The 21363-nt window shown below is 35.6% G+C and overlaps 1 protein-coding gene across 8 annotated transcripts in view; it reads left to right on the top strand.

Annotated features, from left to right (window-relative positions):
* Positions 1–21363, top strand: part of LOC148844344 (protein STRUBBELIG-RECEPTOR FAMILY 5-like) — a 55373-nt gene that overhangs the window by 22210 nt on the left and 11800 nt on the right. For 6 of the 8 annotated variants that reach the window (XR_016103796.1, XR_016103798.1, XM_088959813.1 and 3 more), the window contains exons 7-11: positions 17272–17343; positions 17513–17578; positions 18023–18088; positions 18700–19043; positions 19223–19497. Coding sequence is in view for 5 of the 8 variants with exons in the window: in XM_088959813.1 (XP_088815939.1) it covers positions 17272–17343; positions 17513–17578; positions 18023–18088; positions 18700–19043; positions 19223–19497 (823 nt within the window). In the remaining 3 variants the exon portion in view is untranslated. The remainder of the gene's footprint in view (positions 1–17271; positions 17344–17512; positions 17579–18022; positions 18089–18699; positions 19044–19222; positions 19498–21363) is intronic. The other 2 variants (XR_016103799.1, XM_088959814.1) reach the window with 1 other exon arrangement.

Below are 21363 nucleotides of genomic sequence, written 5' to 3'. Positions count from 1 at the left end.
ACATACTCGTGAAGAGAGTATTTCTTTGATGGCACCCATTCCCTATTAGACCTTCTCAATTGTGGTTCTTCTTCTTGAGCTTGAAGTTGCTTTTGTGATACCTGAGGAGCTTCTATTGGCTGCTCTTCCTTTTTTTCATTATCAACATCAACTAAATTTCCACTTGAAGCATTACCTTCATTAACCTTGTTATCTTGTAAATCTTCTTTGTTTTCACCATGAACAATAAAGGAAGGAATTGGATCCAAATCAGTAAAGCTTTTAAACTATGATTGTAACTTTGTAGTGTTCTCAAGCTCAACTATTTGATCTTCAAGAAAGATCATATATCTACTTCTTATTAGCTTCAAGAAAGATCACATGTTTGTTGTTCTTAGGAATTCTATTATATCATGGATCACAAGTGCATGAGTTCTGGTGAATAACCCTCTTTCTTTAAAGAATACTCAATTATCTTTGAAAATATTCCTTGACATTATCAAATTTATATTTTAATCCTCTTTTCAAATTGTGTCTCCACCATATCACAAAGTTTTGGGCAGTTGTAAGAAATTCATCCCGACTTCTCATCCAGTAGAGCCAAGTATATCAAGTATAGTCATCAATGAAGAAAATAAAATACTTATAACCACTAATACAAAGAACAATATATGTCCCCCAATCATCAATATCTATCAAGTGAAAAGCAATATTACTTTTATTAATTACAAAATATGTGGTTATACATTGTTTTGATAAATGATAGACCTTACATTAAGGACTCAAGTTTGACACTAAACTAAACAAAATTGGAAGTAAAATTTTAAAACCAAACTGCATGTCACGAAGAGGCAATGCCACAATTGCAAAAGACTCAATTTCTCATAGAATAAGACCCAATCTAGTATAACATCTCTTGTTATGAAACCTGGTTAAAAAGGAAGACTGCATCAACATCACATCCACATTTAATCATTCTCCTCAAACTTATGTCCTAAAAACATAATGGGTAGAAAATAAATGACAAATTCTAGGGAAAGGTTGTGAGCAAGCTTAACTTTACACAGACTAGTAATTGGTGTCTAAGAGCCATCAACAACAATTTCTTGCCTTTCATGGGGGTTAACTTGTATGAACTAAAATATTAAGGCATACTAGTCATGCGGGAAAATGCCTTAAAATCAATATTCAAGGGAACTGTTAGGAGAGAAGTAAGTAGGTGTGGTACTTGTCTTAATATCTGCACTAGAAGAGTCCTTAAAATCAATATTTTCTCTAGATGCAACAAGAGACTCCTTAGTTTGTCCATTACATCAGAGGAATCCTAGGAAAGAATTGGAGTGGTAGAAGGTTTAACATCATTACCAACCATAGCCAAATGGCACTACCCTTCTTCCTAATCTTAAGCTATCAAAGTTTCAAGCATGGATTGAGTTTTCAGTATCTTTTCTTAGTACATTTGACTTCTTACAATATTCACAAATTACATCATTAGCCTTCTCATTAACAATGTGCTTACTAGTGCTCTACTTGGGCAACTAAAGACATTAAAGCAAAATGTTCAATTATAGAAGCATACGTTAGGACAGCCCACCTACTCTCCTTACCCTGCACTTGGCAATAGTCAACTATAAGAGATACAATGTTTGCACTCAATAAATGTTGTCGAGTTAAATCAAACTCAAGATTGAGAACTGTTGGTTCGGCTGTCTTATTTTATATGTTTACCTTTGTTGGGTCTTAAGTCATTAGTTAGTGGGCCTTGTTACTGGGCTTAATCTTACTTAATGTTTATTTCGACTAGGTGTCCCATCACTAATCAGTGGCAGTCTTGTCCATTCATGTAACATTATGTAATGTCTTTATATATAATAGATTAGGGCTGGCCGAAAGGATTACTGCCGCCTATTTCATTTCTGTTCCTCTTCTTCTTTCTCTTCTTCTCTCATTCGACAGCCCTATTTCAGCAAACATGGTATTAGAGCACTGATCTTACGACTGGTTACAGCAGCCACTTCTTCTACTCGCAGGTAATTCTCTCATATTTCTTGTTGGTTGCTGCAAAGAAACCCTAGGGTTGGTCGTAGAACATAGCTAGACCTACATCTAGGGTTTCCCTTGGTTGTAGGGCCCAAGGGGAGTTAGACCCAGAGGCTGATGCCCTAATAGACACAGTACAGCAGACTGTAGCCATTCGGCTAAGATAGATCTGTGTAGAACAGATCTAGGCGGAAGGACTGATTTCAGCAGTCCTAGAACTGTTCGTGGGTAAAGTTATAACTTGCGGTAGCAGTGCTTAGCATACAGTAGAAGCCAACACAGCAAGTTGCAGTGTAGTACTCGGTGACAACAGTAATTTGGGCACAGTGTGCAGTGTTTCAGCTCTGTGTCTGGTTCTCAGGACTGAGTTTACAGTGCAGCAAGTTCCGTAAGTGTGAAACAGTTCTCTATACATTGCAGTTACAGTATTGACACTTACAAGTAAGTGAAGATGTCTTCGATATCCGGGGAAGTGTCTTTTAGAGATGTTAGGGCTTATGGGAGGTCTCCTAATCTGGAGAATCCAAATCTGCATAGCCTACAGATCACAAGTGTGTTGTTGGATGAGTACAACTTCAGGGAATGGTCTGTCTCAGCCATGCTTTTCATCACATCCCGTGAACTCACTGGTTACTTAGACGGGCAGAAGAAGGAACCAGAAGTGGGAAGTGCTGAATATGGAACTTGGCGCAAAGAGAATGCTATAGTTATGTCCTGGCTACTTGCCTCAATGACTCCAAGAGTAGTCAGGACTATTCAACATTTTTCCACGGCTGCCAAGATATGGGAAAAGGTTTCTAAAACCTATGGGCAGAAAAAGAATAATGCTAGAGTTTACAGATTGAATCAAGATATTGCTGCCTTGAGGCAAAGAGATATGAGTATTGCAACATATTTTGCTACACTAGGAGGACTATGGGAAGAGTTAGATCACCACCTTATCATTGACTGGGAGAGTGCTGGAGACAAAGAGAAGCATGACAAACAAATTGAAGAGGGTAGAGCATTTAAGTTTCTGACTGGCCTAGATCCTATATATGAGAGCATAAGATCCCAAATTCTGGGAAGGGATGAAATGCCAGACTTACATCATGTCTACTACCATGTGAGGAATGAAGAGGTGAGAAGAAAAGAGATGCAGGTTGATACTCAAACAAAATTAGCTGAACAGCCTGTGGAGCATTCGGCCCTAATCTCTACAAATCAAAGGGGAAACAGGTACTCTGACAAGAGACATCTGAAGTGCACCCACTGTGGAGGGGAAAGGTATGTGAAAGAGACCTGTTGGGTTCTCCATCCGCATCTGAAGCCAGCTGCATTAAGGAAAGATAAGAAGCATCAGAAGGGTCAATCTGCAAGTGTGAATTTGGCTATGGGTCAAAGTGATGATGGTTCAAAACACACATCTACAATTAATTCCTCTTCCATGGGACAGACTTCTAATTCCCCTTGAACCAAGTCCTTGGGTTTTACTACCGATGAGGTAGAGGTACTTAGCCGGGCCCTAGCCCGTCTAAGGACCAATTCTCTTCCATCCTCTTCCCTTGCCAGATCAGGTATTGTCTCTGCCTTTAGTGCTACTAGTTCTATTGATCCTGCCTCTTGGATTATTGATTCTGGTGCAACTGACCACATGACACACATGTCTTCTCTATTTTCTTCCTATCATTTAATGTCTGGCCAAGATAAAATGAGGGTTGCTAATGGTTCTCTCTCTACCATCTCTGGGAAGGAAGTGGTTGACCTAAGCAAGGACCTCTCACTAAAATCTGTCTTGCATGTTCCCAATCTTTCTTCAAATCTCTTATCTGTTTCAAAGCTTACCAAAAATTTGAATTGTACCATAACCTTTTTTCCTACTCACTGTGTCTTTCAGGACAGTTTAACGAAGAGAACGATTGGGAGCGGTCATGAGTGTGGAGGTCTCTACTACCTTAGTGCAGACATCAGTTCGGCCTTGCAAACATCTGCTACTTGTAGTCAGTCCAATGTGGAGTCAATAGCTAGGTTACATCTATGGCATGCTAGGCTAGGTCATTTACCTTTTTCATCATTGGAAGTGTTGTTTCCAGAACTATTCAAAAGTGTTTCAAGTCAAGAGTTAGTTTGTGAAGTCTGTCAACTATCAAAGCAATGTAGAACTGCTTATTCAACTTCAAGTAATGAAATTCGAGCTTCTTTTGACTTAGTCCACTCTGATGTTTGGGGTCCTTCTCCCATTATTTCTGTTGATGGCTTTCGATACTTTATCAGTTTTATTGATCACTATTCTCGATGCACATGGATCTACTTATTAAAATCACGAGAGGAAGTGCTGCGGGTAACCATGACATTTTGCAAAATGATTGAAACACAATTTGGTACGAAGGTCAAACAATTCAGGTCAGATAATGCTGCAGAATACTTTGAAAGGTCCTTGAATCTGTTTATGGAAGATGCTGGAATGATTCATCAGTCATCTTGTGCTAGTACCCCCCAACAGAATGGGGTTGCTGAGCGCAAGAACAGGCACCTATTGGAGACTGCTCGAGCCTTACTATTTCAGCACAAAGTTCCTAAAAGCTATTGGTCTCAAGCAATCCTTACTGCATCATATCTGATAAATCGAATGCCATCCAAGGTATTAGGGATGAAAACTCCTTTCTCTGTTCTTTGCCCCCATCTTCCTGACTTTTCTCTTCCACCGAGAGTCTTTGGTTATGTATGCTTTATACATGTCAAGGATCCGAAGAAGACCAAATTGGATCCTAGGGCTACAAAGGGAATCTTTTTGGGGTACTCCTCTGCTCAGAAGGGATACAAGTGTTATGATCCAGTCACCAAGAAAAAATATGTCACAAAGGATGTGGTATTCTTTGAGTCTCAATCCTATTTTCACTCTTCCCAGAATCATCTTCAGGGGGAGACTAGTGGGATGGAAGAGGATTCTTCTGTTTCCCCATTCTTTGTACCTCTCTCGACCTCAGGTCTTCCATCTTCTCCTCCTGATCCACCTAGTTGTGGTATCCCGGGTGAATCTAGTAAGGCTCCCATTGTACCAGCTACTACTAGTGATGTTGCAAATATTACTGAAGACTCCGGCAAGCTGCAAAGAGATATCAGAATCACCTACAACAGAAGGAAGAAGAGTCCTCTAACTCATGACAACGACCAATTGGACTTGGATCAACCTGTCTCAGAAACTCAAGGTAATCCTATCAGTTCCTCTGACTTAGATCTTTCTATTGCCCTTTGTAAGTCTACTCGTTCTTGTACTATCAAATACCCCATTGCTGATTTTGTGTCTTACTCACAGTTGTCTCCTCGTTATTGTTCTTTTGTGTCTGCTCTATCTTCTATGCATGTTCCTACCAGGTATACTGAGGCAGTATCTGACCCAAAATGGAAAGAGGCTATGGATGAAGAAATGAAAGCCTTAATGAAAGCAAGGACTTGGGAATTAGTTGATCTACCAGAAGGGAAATGCACTGTTGGATACAAGTGGGTGTTCACTGTGAAGCACAAGGAGGATGGGTCCATTGAGAGGTACAAGGCTAGACTGGTAGCAAAAGGGTTTACTAAAAAAGAAGGGATTGACTACAAAGAAACTTTTGCTCCGGTGGCAAAACTCAACACAATCCGACTTCTATTATTTAGCTGCAAATTTCTCATGGGAGCTACATCAGTTGGACGTGAAGAATGCTTTCTTGAATGGCGACCTGCATGAAGAGGTGTTCATGGATCCTCCACCAGGTTGTCTTTGGCAAAAAGGTATGTAGATTGAGAAAGGCCCTTTACGGCCTTAAGCAGTCCCCTCGAACTGCTTTTGTAAGAGGCTAGGTTGGATTCACAAAGGTCTCCCTCAAGTCCATAACAGTCCAGCCCCACCTTTGTAAGAGGCTAGGTTGGATTCACTGTTCAGAGCAGTGAACCCCTGAGCCAATCAACATGGACTTAGTCTGGGCCTAACATTTATACCTAAATAATCATTGGATTCAGCCACTCTATGAAGATCTAAGGATAATGGACTTAAGTGAGATAGATCTCATCAGGTAATCATCCTTATAATGCTCTCCTATATTTAACCTTTTAGCCCATAATGATTAAAACTACTACTTGATGGGGAAGGACCTTTCACCTGGCTGCAAGGTGTAGTGCAAAACTTTATGCTCAAATGGATCACAGGATTAAAACCTTTTGCAAAACTTTTTCATAAAGTAATAGTATATAACATATAAATATATTTTTCAAAAACAGATTTCAAATACAATTGAAATCCACTATTAGTAATTTAGGTTTCCATTTGAGTATAAACCCTGATATTCAGTTTTTCTGACAAAGGGGCTAATCGTATCACTATGATCACCCACTCAGGTAAATTCCCAAACTGCCTTAACATGCCTAGGTGTTGACTCTTGATAGATCTCACTAATTAGCACATCAAAGATAACTTAGTCCAACACCTAGTGCAGTACCATAATCAATTCTGGGGTTATGTATAACTTTCTAGTTTTGCCCATCTATCTCCAAGGTCCAAGGCATAACTAGAAATCGATCCGAGTTCAGTGTTTCTTCCAAACACACACTATTTGTACTTGGGGTCTAACCCTAGCAACTGAGACAAACTGCTCCAACTGTTTGGCAGCACACTAGTGTCAGCCTTGGCAGGATAAACTCACCAAGTCTATTCAATGGATCAAAACATTCTAAACTAACACGAGCCTCATAAGTGTCCAGTTTAAGGGGTAATTCACTAAAAAGTACCAATATCAACATGAAACAATAATGTACTTTATTCATTTACAAATAAATGTTCATGTACATCAATCCAGTTAGAGTTAAGGGCATTTACTGTCCAACAGCTCCCACTTGCACTTAAGTCCAATCAGGTATAACCCTTAGTCTCATACTATCCATGTGTTTCCCAAATACTTTCTATGTTAGTGGCTTAGTTAATGGGTTTGCAACATTTTCTGCTAATGGTACCTTATAAATTTGGATGTCTCCTCTACCAACAATCTCTCGTAGAGTGTGATACTTCCTCTTGATGTGCTTTGACTTTGAGTGGGCTTTTGGATCCTTAGCCTAAGCAATATTTCAAGTATTGTCACACAATAGTGGAATGGGTGATGTGATGGATGGTGTGACTCCTAATTCTTGGATGAATTTCTTCATCCAAACTGCTTCCTTGATAGCCTCACTTGCAACAATGTACTTAGCCTTGATCATTGAATCTATTATAGACCCTCGTTTGATGCTTTTCAAACTAAGTACGTAGGACCCCATTATAAAGAACTATCCAGATGTAGACTTTCTATCATCTGGATCAGACTACAAATCAACATTTGTATAACTGATCATTTGTAGTAAACTACCATCAAAGACAAGACAATAATCTTTAGTCCTCTGTAGGTATTTTAGTATGTTTTTCACTGTAAGGCATATGCTTTGGTCCTATGTTAGATTGATATCTACTTATAACACTCACAACCTAATCAATGTTTGGCCAAGTGCACAACATACATACATAATGCTTCCTACGACAAAGGCATAGGGTACCTTTCTCATGTCCTCTATCTCCTCAAGGTTCTTAGGTGGCACTCCTTTGGAGAGAGTAATTCCATATCTAAAATGAATGAATCCCTCCTTGGAATCCTATATGTTGAATCTCTTAACGATCTTATCAACATAAATAGATTGAGACAATCTAATTAACTTCTTTGATCTATCTCTATAAAGCCAAAGTCTCAAGATTTAAGAGGCTTTTCTAAAATCTTTAATGGATAATTGCTATAAAAGCCATACCTTCACTATGGTTACAGGTTTGCATCATTTCCAATGAACAGAATGTCGTCTACATATTGAACCAAGAATGTAGTCTTATCTCTCACTATCTTTCTGTAAAGACATGGTTCATTTGGATTTTTCTCAAAATCAAACTATTTAACTATTGAATCAAACCAGATGTTCTAGCTTTTGAAAACTTGCTTTAATCCATGTATGGATCTATTCAGTTTACACACCATGTGTTTCTGACCCTTGACAACAAAGCCTTTCAGTTGTTGCATATAGATATATTCAATAAGATCTCCATTTAAGAATGCAGTTTTAACATCCACTTACGAAATCTCATAATCATAGTGTGCAACCATAACCAATAGTGTCCTAATTAATTTAAGCATGACTGTAAGTGAGAATCCTCATAATCGACTCCTTCTTTCTAAGTGTAACCTTTCGTTACAAGTTGACCTTTATAAGTCTAAACCTTTCGTCAAGGCCCTTCTTCCTCTTATAGTTCCATTTGCAATCAATTTCTTTCACTCCAAGGGGAGGGTCTATGAGAGTCCAGACTCTATTGATATCATTAACTGCACATCAACTTACATTTCATCTATCCACTTCGGGGAGTTTATGTATAACATAACTTCTGTATAATCCATGAGATCTTCCTCACTATCTATAGTTTTCATCATGTAACTTTCTTGATCATAGTCAAAACGTACAGGAGGTTTAAAAACTGAGGTAGATCTTCTAAGCTAGGTGTTGCGATCTAGAATTTGTGGATTATCTCCACTACTCCTAAGCTCTCCTCATCAACAACAACTTCCTAATGATGATTGATTAAAATGTAGTTTTCCTCTAAGAAGTGGGCATTTCGACTAACAAAAACCTTTTGTTCCCATCGGTCATAGAAGAATTACCCAACAGAGTCCTTGGAGTAGCCTACAAATAGGCATTGATTGGTCTTAGATTCCAATTTGTCTGCACTTATCTTTTTTACGTGTATTGGATAACCCCATATTTTTAAGTATTTAACACTTGGTTTCTTGCTAGTCCAAAGTTTATAGGGAGTCTTAGTAACCAACTTGGTTGGAACTTGGTTCAGCAATTAGATTGCAATATCCAATGCATATCCCCAAAAGAATATGTGTAACTCTAAATGGATGAGGAGTGGTCAAACCATATCTAATAAATTTAATTTCTTCTCCTTGATACACCATTAAATTGTGGTGAAGCAGGATTCATCTATGATATAATCTCATTGTCCTTTAAGTAGTCAATGAATTTGTTGGAAAGATAGTCACCTCCTCAGTCTGATAGAAGAGTTTTAATTTGTCTCCCCAACTACTTCTTGACTTCTTGTCTGAACTCCTTTAACTTTTCAAATGATTCAGACTTAAGTCTCATTAGGTATATGTAAATATATTGATAATAGTCAATGGTAAAATTCATAAAATAGACATGTTAGTTGCGTGTCCTAACATTCATGGGACCACATACATTAATATGTATGTGGTCAAGTGTGCTCGTACTTCTTTCAAACTTACCTTTAAATGGCCATTTTTCCATCTTACCTTTAAGGCAATGATCACAAGTTGGTAGATCTTTTACAGTGAGAAAATCTAGAAGACCATCACTCATCAATTTTGTGATATGTTCTTTTTTTATATAGCCAAGTTAATAATGCAACAGGTATGTGGGAATAATCGTTTCTTGTGCTCTTTTCTTGGGTATGTGTTTCAGCATTGTTTCATTTACATTTGTTTCTAGAGAAGGGTGGAGTACATAAAGATCATTCCCAAGTTCTCCATGATTAAGGATTTTTTTATTCAATTTAATTATAATCGTATTATTAAATAAAATAGAATAACCATCCTTACATAACTTATAAATAGAAAGAAAATTTCTTCTAAGCTACAGAACATAAAGGCAATCTTTAAGGATAATAATCCCTTCTCTAAAAACTAAATCTATTGATTCTATATCAGTAGTTGCAACAGTTGTAAATTATCCAAGTAGAACACGACCTCATCATCACCTAGCCGTCTACTTTCCTTGAACCCCTGCAAAGAGTTACATACACGAGTGGAAGCCCCATAATTAATACACCAAGAGGTAGAAGTAACCAACAAATTGATCTCTATGACTAGAGATTCAAAATTACTTTCTTTCTTCTTCTTGAGGGATTCTAGATACTGAAGGCAGTTCCTCTTTTAGTGCTAGGTTTCCTTGCAAAAGTGGTATTCATCAGGTGACTTGTATATCTTCTACTTCTTTAGTTTGTCTCCCTTTCTCTGAGGCCTTTTCTTTCCCTTTCATTTCTTCCTACCAAATTTGTATCTTTTAACAAGCATGGCTAATGGCTTGTCCTTCTTAATTAGTTCATCAACTCTCTACAACATATTACCAAGCTCCTGCAAAAGTGGTATTCATCAGGTGACTTGTTCATGTTGTAGTTCATGACAAACTAATTAAAGGATGTGGGTAGAGAGTTTAAGATGACATCAGTTTTAGTGTCATCATCAAGTTGGGAGTCAAGAGCCCACACTTCATTGATATCCCCTATTATCCGGATGACATGGTCATGAACTAATCGGGTCTCAGTCATCATCATGGTCATTAATAGTTTGAGGATATTCTATCATGAAAAATGATTTTGCTCTTTACACATGGATTTTAGACTATCCAGGATATCTTTGTAGATATCAATTTTGTCAAACAATCTTTGGATAGAATTGTCCATTCAGGCTATGATGTAACACCAAGCAAGAGAGTTTTTTCTCCTCATTCTTAATACTCCCTTTTTCTTGCTTTAGAGACTATCACTAGGATGTTCCGACGCTGGGTTTTTGGAAACTTTGTCCAATTTCTCATACGTGACTACCAAATTAAGGTTACAAAATCAATCTGCATAATTAGGTCCTTTGAGTTATTGTCATCTAACAATTTAGTGAATTGTCAGTGTGCCATTTCTAACAAAAGCACAAGTCAATTGGTCCATGGCCTTATTATTATTTCATGTTATCTTCCATAGAAAGGATTTTTATCTATGCTCTATCTCCATTTGTTCATCTCTGAGATTTCTCTCTTATCTCAATGATGGGGACACTATTTATGTCCCTAGAAATGTGAAAAAATACCATAGGTGCATGGAGTCATCTATTTCAACTGCATAACCCCGTCACTTTCTGTAAAAGATCAAATTCACCCATCTTATGAGCTTTCCCTTCGGCCTCCATTCGACAAGGTTCATTTCCATTTTAAGTTAAACATTTCCAATCAATAAGTATTGGGCCGTCATATCGACAAGCCCCATAGTAATGTGAGAGTCTTCTATTTTAGAATAGGCCCCTCCCACTAGTATATGATGCCCCTATCATTCAATGAATCACTCCTACCAATTATCTCAATGAAATGGATAGCCCAATTTTATGGTGCATTCTCGCTCACCAATTCAACCGACTTTCGTGCTAATGAAAGAAGGCCTTTAAGGGTATCATCTTATGGCATTTCCTATCTCAAAACACTTATATTATGTAGGAGGAAACAAAATATTAGTTCCCAGTCTAGCTTTAGGTCTTACCACAGTGTCTTCCATTGACTTTCATAATGTCAAATCCAAATGGGTCTTTAATGGGCTAGGGTTCCCATAGGATTCCTCTTTGGAGAGGAAACAAGAGAAGGGTCCATTAGAATGGAGATTAGCACATGATCATCCCATCAATGGACCCAATTATCTAATAATATTTATCTTAGCATATCCCAATTGCAAAAAGCAATTTGACGCATATAGTTGTCCATGCTAAAATGGGCTATTGTTGCTTTAATCTAACTCTAAATAGGATTTACATGCATGGGCTGAATTGGTCCATGTAATGGCCCATCAAACCTTGGGTCAAGATCCAATCTTGATCACCTAATCATCGATCTAAGGGGCTGTTGACAGTCCCCATTAAATCATAGGTTTGGCCCATATGAGTTGGACCAAAACTAGGTCAAATTGGCCTAGGTTTTAGTGTCCAAAGCATGCATCAATTTACAAGGATTATGATCTGAAAATTCTCAATTATGATTCACAACCATATCAGTAAATAAAAAGAAACTAATCAAATTAAATAACTAGGGTTGATAGTGTGATGGTTTGAATTCAATTCAGACGAACGTAGGATGCCATCAAATTGCAATCTCCAAATTGACCTTCTCTCTCTTTCTTTGTGATCTCTGGTGATTTTTCTAATGTAAATAAAATATGAAAACTCTTATTTTTAATGCTTACATAAAAAAAGCCTAATATACTCTTTTTAGAAAAGTATAAGAATTAATTGCATACCAAATAATCAAATTGGTGTGCATGAATCTTGCCACCATCAAAGACTTCAATCTCCATCACACTTTCAGCCCAAGAATTTAGAATAAAACAATTCTATAATATATCAAAAAATATAAAGATTGATTTTCAATTCATTGGCCTTATACTGAGAACCGATTTCTTAGTTTTTACTACTGTTTAGGCCATATCGGCTAAAATAGTTCCCGCCCATTTAATCTCTTTTCTGAATCTGATTTGGTTTGGTTCAAGAACCAAACCTTTTGGCTCTAATACAACTATTGTAATAGGGTTAGAATCCATCAGATGGATAGCCGAACCATGCAAAGTGGCTGGCCGGATTTCAAAAATTTTGCTTTCTCAGGAACCAACTTCCTAGTAAATTGAAATTTGAAATTTCAAGATCGTTCTTGTATTGAACCAGACCATATTTAAAACCAAAGAGAAGGGAGATTATACCTGATATGGAGACCACAAATTGCAGCTCCCAAGGTGTTAATTCACACCCAATATCAGATTTGAAACCGTTTTCCAACTGAAGATGGCATAGTGTACAGAGAACCGACTCAACAACACTTGTTTTTAGCAAATATGCTATCCAACTTGTTTAGATCAAGTGGGGTGGTTGAACCTGAAATTCTTTTGAGTTTTTCTTGCAAAATCAAAGAAAAAAAAACTAATTTGGATGTGGACTCTATTATCCCATTATGGAGCACTCTCCTAATCTAATTAGGAAATTATCTAAATCTAATTTGGATGTGGACTCTATTAAGAGATAAACCTTATCATCTTAAGAGGATAGGTACTCCATACCCAATACTAAACCCAGACTTGACCCAAATCACATGACAACTCACATGACAACTTCAGTTGTCATGTGACAAATTAATAAATCTTATTAATATTGGCCCTTTGGCCCATTTTCTTCAAAGGTCCACGACCCTATGTAGGCCTGATATCGTATGACATGGGACCCACAAAAGTATCTCTCAAGTCCATAAGGGTTTGGCCCAACCTCTATAAGAGGCTTGACCGAATTCACTACTCGGAGCAATGAACCCCTAAGCTAATCGGCATGGACTTAATCTGGGTCCAACATTTACACCTAAAGCCCATTAGGTAGTCATCCCTATATGTCTCTTATACTTAACCTCTCGGCCATATGATCAAAAACGCCACCCAATAGGGAAGGACCTCTCCCCTGGCTGCAAGGTATAATGCCACTATCTCCTCAGATGGATCCCAGGATTAAAACCTTTTGCAAACCTTTTTCATAAAATAGTAGTATAAAACATATAAATACATATTACAAAAACATGTTTCAAATACAATTAAAATCCAGTACTGTCAATTTAGGTTTTCATCAAAGAGAGTGTAAACCTTGATATTCACTTTGTTTGATAAAGGGCCAATCCTATCACTATGATCACCCACTTAAGTGAATTCCCAAACTGCCCCAACATGCCTAGGTGTTGATCCTTGATAGATCTCACTGATTATCACATCAAAGACAGCCTAGTCCAACACCGAATGCAGTACTATCATCAAGTCTGGGGTTATGTGTATCTTTCCAATTTTACCCATCTATATCTAAAGACCAGGGCATAACTGAAAATCGGTCCGGGTTCAGTGTTTCTTCCAAACACACCCTACCTATGCTTAGGGTCTAACGCTAACAGCTAAGACAAGTTGCTCCAATTGGTTTGCAGCACACCAACGTCAGCCTTGGCAGGATAAACTCCCCAAGTCTATCCATTGGCTGAGAAAATTCTAAATTAACATGAATCTCATAAGTGTCCAGTTTAAGGGGTAATCCATAGAAAACATACCAATATCTACATGAAACAACAATAGATTTTATTCATTTATAATTAAATGTTCGTGTACGTCAGTCCGATTAGAGCTAAGGGCATATACTATCTAACACTTCAATGGTAAGCTTGGAAGATTGGGACCATTCCAAAAAATTTGTTCCACCAAAGCTTTTCAATGATTATCATATGACTAGAAGTATCCACATTTCCTAAAAGCACACTAAGGGTCACTTGAACGTCCTTGGAAGACTCTATACCTCGTCAAAAGTCAATTAGGAGGCAAATAATAATCTAAAATCTAGTTGGCAACAATATAGGAAAAAATCTCCTAAAAATTTTCTAAGTTTTACAAAAACGTGGGACCACTTTTTGCCATCCTAGAAAAGCAAAACAACTTAACAAGTCTAGGTTTAAGAGAAAAACTCATCTAATTCATAGAAAAGGCTTCATTATAAAATCCAATTTTTTTACCAATTTTTGCTTGTAAAAATCATAATAAATTACAACAACTTCAAATGGATATGAGATTTGTACCAAAAAAATCCCTAAAATCAAGGTGATTCAAAGTATACTAGATTCAATGGTTGTCACCACAACCTATGCAAACAATTGACATCACTCAGTAGCAATCTAACATCAATAGGTAGCCTTTGAAGTGGAGAAAAGCTGCAAATGTCATCCCACAGATCTAAGAGATGCTTTGGTACCAAGTTGTTAGACTGAAGAAGAAGAAGAAGAAGAAGTTATGAATGGTATGTCTATTCACACCCAAACAAGAAATTTATACTTATGGAGAAAAGTACAAGATTGCACTTACATAGGTGCCCAAACATAATTTAAGCCAAATTTCTCTTTTAAATAACATTTCTTTCTTTCTCAACACCATTAATTGTTCTACATTCCCTAACAAATTATAGCTTAATTTGTTTTTCTTAAACTTTTATAAATTAAAATGCAAAAGGTTGTAAGGAGAGAACTAATGAGGTATAAGAGAGCATGAAAGATGGGATGAGAGTGATGGTTAGGGTGAGATAGACAAGATAGAAGGGAGACTGAGAGAGAGAAGCAAAAAGTTCTTGAAAAAACATGTTCTGTTAATTGTAAATCAGTTACCTCACTCTACAAATGAACCATTCCATATCAATACACAGAAAGTTGAACCTTATAAAAAAAGTTTTATAATTTCTTCCTTTAAACGAATTATGATTCATTTGCCACCCAAGAACATACGTTGTCCATCATTTATGACATTCTACAAAAAATGCTTATCTCCTTATATGTGCTTCCTTTGTAAAGAAAATGATGAAACTATCCCCCATTTAGTAATCTCTTGCCCTCCATTCACTTTTTTTAGAAGTACTTGTTCTCTCTTTGGGTGTAGGTGAGCTCCCCCTCAAGACATGGTAATTAAGTCTCTTTAGCTCAAGTCCTTTTAGACAACCAAAAAAAAGAGGGAGAGTTACTATATGGAAGGCAATTAGGACAACATTGGCGATGACTATTTGGAAAGAAACAAATGGAAGAATCTTCAATGGAAAACGTAGATCCAAGAATGAATTTAAGGCTTCTCATTGAATGATATTATAAGAACTTGGGCTAAGGTGGCACAATCTTCTAAGGTAAAAGACATGTTAGTAATGGAGTGGAAACCTCTACCACGCAAAACAATAAAGCTGAATGGGAGTTCTATGGGTCCAAGGTCAATGGGTATAGTGGGTTTATTTAGAGATTCCTTGAGAACAGTTGTGGCTAGGTACTGAAGACCTTTTGTAGTCGGTGATTATATAATAAAATCTGAATTGACGGCCTTATTACAAAGCCTTATATTAGCCAAGCAATCTAAATTTTTCTTATTAGAAGTAAAGGGGGCTAAAAAAAATTGATTTTCACTTAGGCAAAAGGCATATGCAAAGTCCCTTGGACACATGCATGTTTTCATGTAAATTAAATGTCCATCAAGATAGTTAAACACCTGCTACAATTGGGTTAGAAGAACTTTAAACAAGTCACTGGATTCATTAGCAAAACAAAAGGTTAATAGACATCATTTGTTTTTGGCCTTAGTTTGAATGTTATGTATATTGATTATTAGACATTATTTGATTTTACTAAACTTTTTCATATAATTATTGAAATGTTTCTCCTTTTCTAAATAAAAAAGAAAATCTGACCATTCCTCTCCCTCCACGCTTCCTAAAAAATAGCTTCCAAGATAATACTCCAAGCCACTCTGCAACCTCTACTAAGCCTTTTAGATCCCAAGATTCTAGCAAATAGTTAATGTTCTCTTCTATTGTACATCTATACTACTTTTTTGTTTATAAAATTAAAAGAAATATTTTTCAAGTATTAGATATCTTGAATAGAAAGAATCTCTTCCTATTATTGCCCTATTACAACCATTCCCTTCTTAACCAACCTTACAAACAAAATTTGGACGTTTTGGGGAGTTGGAGTGAAGATGTGAAATGTGATTATGAAGTAGAGGAGAATGAAAATTGATATGGTTCAATTTCAATTTATGAAGTTTTCAAGATTGATAAAGGAAAGTTATTGAATGTGGTTGAAAGAGAAGTTGAGATTGACAAGAACTTATGTTTGTTTTTTCTAGGTGCGGAAGAATATGTTAGAAAAAGTGATTTTAGAATTACAAGAGAAAGAAGAGCTTATCTTAAATCTCATATTGAGAGTCTGAAAGGTAACCTAGAGAAAGTATGAGTGAGAAGTTGAAAAAGTGCAAATGAAATTTTAGAAAAGTTATAAGGAAAAACAAAAAGTAAAAGTAAAAGTTGGACACACAATCTTGCCAAAATCTCTCCAAAGCTCCTGTAAGTTTTGTGGAGCATTGATCATATTATTTATTTAACAAAACTAAATATTTATAAGTTTTAATTTATATCCAGTTTTTCTTTTGTGGTTTTACTAGAATTTCTAATATCTTTGCCCAAAACCTTAGAGGTTGTTTGATAATAGTTGAGGTAATTGAACTATCGCTTTGTCTTTTAGTTAATAGGTTATTAAGGAGGCTACAACTGAAGCTGAAATTGGGTTGATGACAATATTCTTGAATATCTTATTATTTAATTATTTTATTCACAAAAGACAAAACAATAAGTTATTTGGTCCATCCATTTTACCCATATTATGAAAAAGCTCCTTAGAAAGTCCAATTTTTGAAATATTTGAGAGGTTTTATAGTACAACCTCAATGGGTCCAAACTTATAACCAAGTGATCAGATCTAGCTATCTAGGTTTGTTTGTTTTACCTTGTGTTTTTTAACTTTAAAGCTAGAGTTTCATGTATCACATAAAAAATGTATGCATTGATGTGCTAATAAAATACCATGCAGGGATCTCTCTTTCAATAGTTTTTCTGGAAACTTGCCTCAAAGTTTTGAAACTCTTTCTAGCCTTTCTACATTGTAAGCATCTAATTTCAATTACGTTTTCTATTAGTAACACTAAATTATTGAATTATGTATATAAAGAATAATATACATCAATATGCCAAGCACCCCATACAAGGATCAATGATCAAATTTCAACTGTTCAGTGTGCTGAATTTTCTAACTTAGAGTTTGTGTTCTACAGATATTTGCAGAATAACAAATTTACAGGTTCAATTAATGTTTTAACACATCTTCCTATTGATGACCTGTAAGTTTCTCATAAGCTTAAATACATAATATCTTTAGTTGTTACTTTACTTATGTCATTTTTTTATTGTAGTTTTTATTAAATAAGAATTTGAAGATATTGGAAAAAGCAAAATGTGAAGTAGTAATTTGATCACCCATTAAAATATTTTTAAAACTAGTGTAAATAAAATCAACACATCAGCTTAGACAATTATTGTTCAAAATAGAAAATCAACATTTCTACTTAAATCTAAGGTCTAATGTTTCCTTCCTCAATCTTTATTTCTTTACAAATTTAATAAATAGTTATTTAATAATGACTATTAATTCACTCTTATTATTTTCTTAAAGTTTATTCTTTTGAAATTCATTTTAATTTATTTTTGTTAGTGCTAGCCTAATTTAAAGTATCATTTAATATACTGAAAAATTCTTACACTTAAACTTCCTTTTTTGTTGACAGTAATGTTGCAAACAACCAATTCACTGGTTGGATCCCTTCCGAGTTGAAGAACATAGATAATATCAAGTAAGTATTCCTTCATAATAATTGATTGGATAATTTTTCTAAAACATGATTTTTTTTACTTTCATTATTAAATAAAAAAATTATGATAAATTTTTACATCAATAATTAACTAAAAAATATCATAATATTTTGTTTATCACATTAATTGATAAAAGCTTTTAGCATGCATTTTTATTTTCAATTGATTAAAATTTTTAATATAAAATTTTATTTTTTTTATTATTCAAAAAATTTTTTATTAGTAACCCATTAAATTGATTATGTTTTTAAGATAAATTGTTTTTGTTAATAATCATAACTAATTTAAAAGAATTAAGATAATAAGATTTTAATTTGTAATTGATTAAAGGTTTTTAAAATAAAATATTTTCTACATTAATTGAATTATTTGAATAGTTTTACAAATAATTGATTAACAAATATTTTAAGGTATGATTGTACAAATAATTATTTGAATAGTTTTAAGATAAATTTTTATCAATAATCAATTAAATTATTTTAATAATAATTCAATAATTATTATGTTAAAACATTGGTTTTTTTAATGAGGCATATATAGTGGTTGTTATAATCATTGGCTAATGGGCACTATACTTGTATTTTTTTGCTAGAACTGGAGGAAATCAATGGTCAAGTGAACCTGCTCCACCTCCACCTTTAGGTACATTTGGTGCTGCCCAGCAAAAAAATCCCACTAAAAAATCTTCTAAAGAAGAAAAAGGTTCAAAAAAATCCGTTCTGAATGGAGCACTTATAGGGGGGATAGTGATTGGCCTGTTACTGGCACTTGTGATTTTAATTGTTTTATTGAAACGAAAATCTTCTTCTACTTCTTCTCATTTTCTTGATGAAGAGAAGATCAATCAGAAAATATCATTGAATCCCTTGGTATCAAATGAACTATCTAATGACAGATCAAGCGAGTTCTCCAATAATGCACTTAAGGACTTTAAAGGTAGTTTTCCCACATCTATAAGCATAAAAGTTTTTTTTTTTTTTTTTTATAATGAGTATTGTACATTTATATTTGTGATACTAGTAACTGTATAGGTACAAATACTTGTAAATTATGAGAAATTCTGAGTTTATAAGTCTATATTGCATCGCAACTAACTAAATGTTAATCCACTACAGATCTAAAGTCATTGGATTCATCTTTTTCAATCAATGCTAGGTCTTCGCAGCCATATGCTTCAATTGGTCTCAAGCCTCCACCTACTGATCGAATGAAATCATTTAATGACACTGAGCTTGTAAATAGAATAAATGTCAAAAGAAACTCATCAATTCATGCTGTAATTTATACCTTGGCAGATCTACAGTCTGCCACTGGTAACTTTGCAACTGCTCGCCTTTTGGGTGAGGGATCAATAGGACGTGTTTACAGAGCAAAATATCCAAATGGGAAGGTATTAATTATTATTTAATGCTTCTTTCCAATTAATTATATGAAAATACTTGTTCATGAATCATGGCATTTATTTACTTGTCATTTTTATAAGCACATTTATATAATTGTCCCATGTATATTTTAAATACTATACACTTTTTATTGTAATAAACATGATTCATGAATTTTATTCGGGTGTAATTTAAGTTTTACATCACTTTATATATTTGTAACCATTTTCTTCCTTTTATGGTTTTTTTATATCCTCGCTAATTGATTTTTACACTTTTTGGAGGATATCACTCTCTAGTTATGCAAATTAATAATTTACTTCAATTTCAAAATTATAAGTATATAAAAAGGCAAAACTATGATATTTTCTTAATTGAATAGTCTAGATACTCATTTGGTCATGATAATCATTATTATTTCTTGAAAACATGACTATACCTCTAAGTTGGTTCAATTTCTCAATTATAAGTATATAAATTGACAAAAGTATGCTATTTCCTTGATTGAATAGTCTAGATACTCATTAAGCCATGAGAGTAATTATTGTTATTTGAACATAACTATAAACCTCTACATAGGAAATGTTATATTAGAATTAGACCTCTAAGTTGGTTCAATTTCTCAATTATAAGTATATAAATTGACAAAAGTATGCTATTTCCTTGATTGAATAGTCTAGATAGTCATTAGGCCATGAGAGTAATTATTGTTACTTGAATATAACTATAAACCTCTACATAGGAAATGTTATATTAGAAACAGATGTAGTTTCATGATTAGATAATAATTAAAGTAAACTATATTAAATTATAATTATCCAGAGATAAAATAAATGTCATGAAATTATTTGCATAAGGTCTATATCCATGGCTTTAGATTATCAATCCATGCTAAGCCTCACTCCTATAGCATCAACTAAATATAAAAGCTAGGATGGGACCTTAGACCTAATCTATTCCATCGCATTTTCAATGATTAGTTCCCTTGGAATGGATATTTAAAAAACAAACCTCTTTATATTAGGTGATGAGGGTGGATTTGGCCCTCCAATAACATCATGACACATAGCCACCGTCTGTGGGAAGATATCTCTAATGCATAGCTATAAAAGCTGTGATGACTGTGTGAGAATGAATATGAGACCATCCTAGTGAGCCTGAGGGTGCCGAGAGTGCCGTGTAGCGAGCTAGAAGATGACTTGGACCTTAGTCGTGTAGCGAGCTGGACCAAGCTGCAAGACAGAGGATTAGAGAACCCGGGGTGGCTAACCCGGCAAGGTCGCTCCGATGCTTAAGTCAGTATTGGGTTGTGCGAGCTAAAAGTTTGTATGCTAGTAATCTAGTGAGCAAATAATCACGCGTACCCCGTGTCATTGGGGTTGGTGTCTTTATATAGGAATTGTTTGGTGTAGGCTTCGCACACCACATCCAAGATTTCCGACAGGTTGTGCCTTATCGGTCCAAAATCCTCAGAGGTAACCACTATGCACGTTGACCATCCTTCGGAACATTCGGTACGCGAGTCAACTTCAAAGAAACCTGGGAGTGTGGGGTATGCATGTGGATTTTGTCGGCGAGCACATCTCGCAGGTCACTGCTTGGTCCTCAGTTAGGTCAGCAAGCCCTCGAGAGAGGTCGTGCCTCGTGTCGATGTCACTTCGGCCGGTGATGAGGTGCTACTAGTCGGCCCTGGACGAGGTGTTGCAAGCCGACCTAAGTTGTGGTCGAGGTCGCCAAGTCAGCGATAAAGGCAGGTCGCCAGGTCGGGGCGAAGACAAACTATGATCTGGGACTCCAAATCATCGCTTAGGTGGCATTTAGGTGTCGTCCAACTGTTTTGGGATGCCATGTTTCATGAGGTTATTGGAGGGCCA

The sequence above is a fragment of the Nelumbo lutea genome, chromosome 8 (genome assembly GCF_056320005.1).
Source record: "Nelumbo lutea isolate HS-2025 chromosome 8, American lotus-T2T, whole genome shotgun sequence".
Taxonomy (NCBI): domain Eukaryota; kingdom Viridiplantae; phylum Streptophyta; class Magnoliopsida; order Proteales; family Nelumbonaceae; genus Nelumbo; species Nelumbo lutea.
The sequence above is the reverse complement of the archived record's forward strand: the minus strand, read 5'-3'. Positions and strand labels throughout refer to the sequence as shown.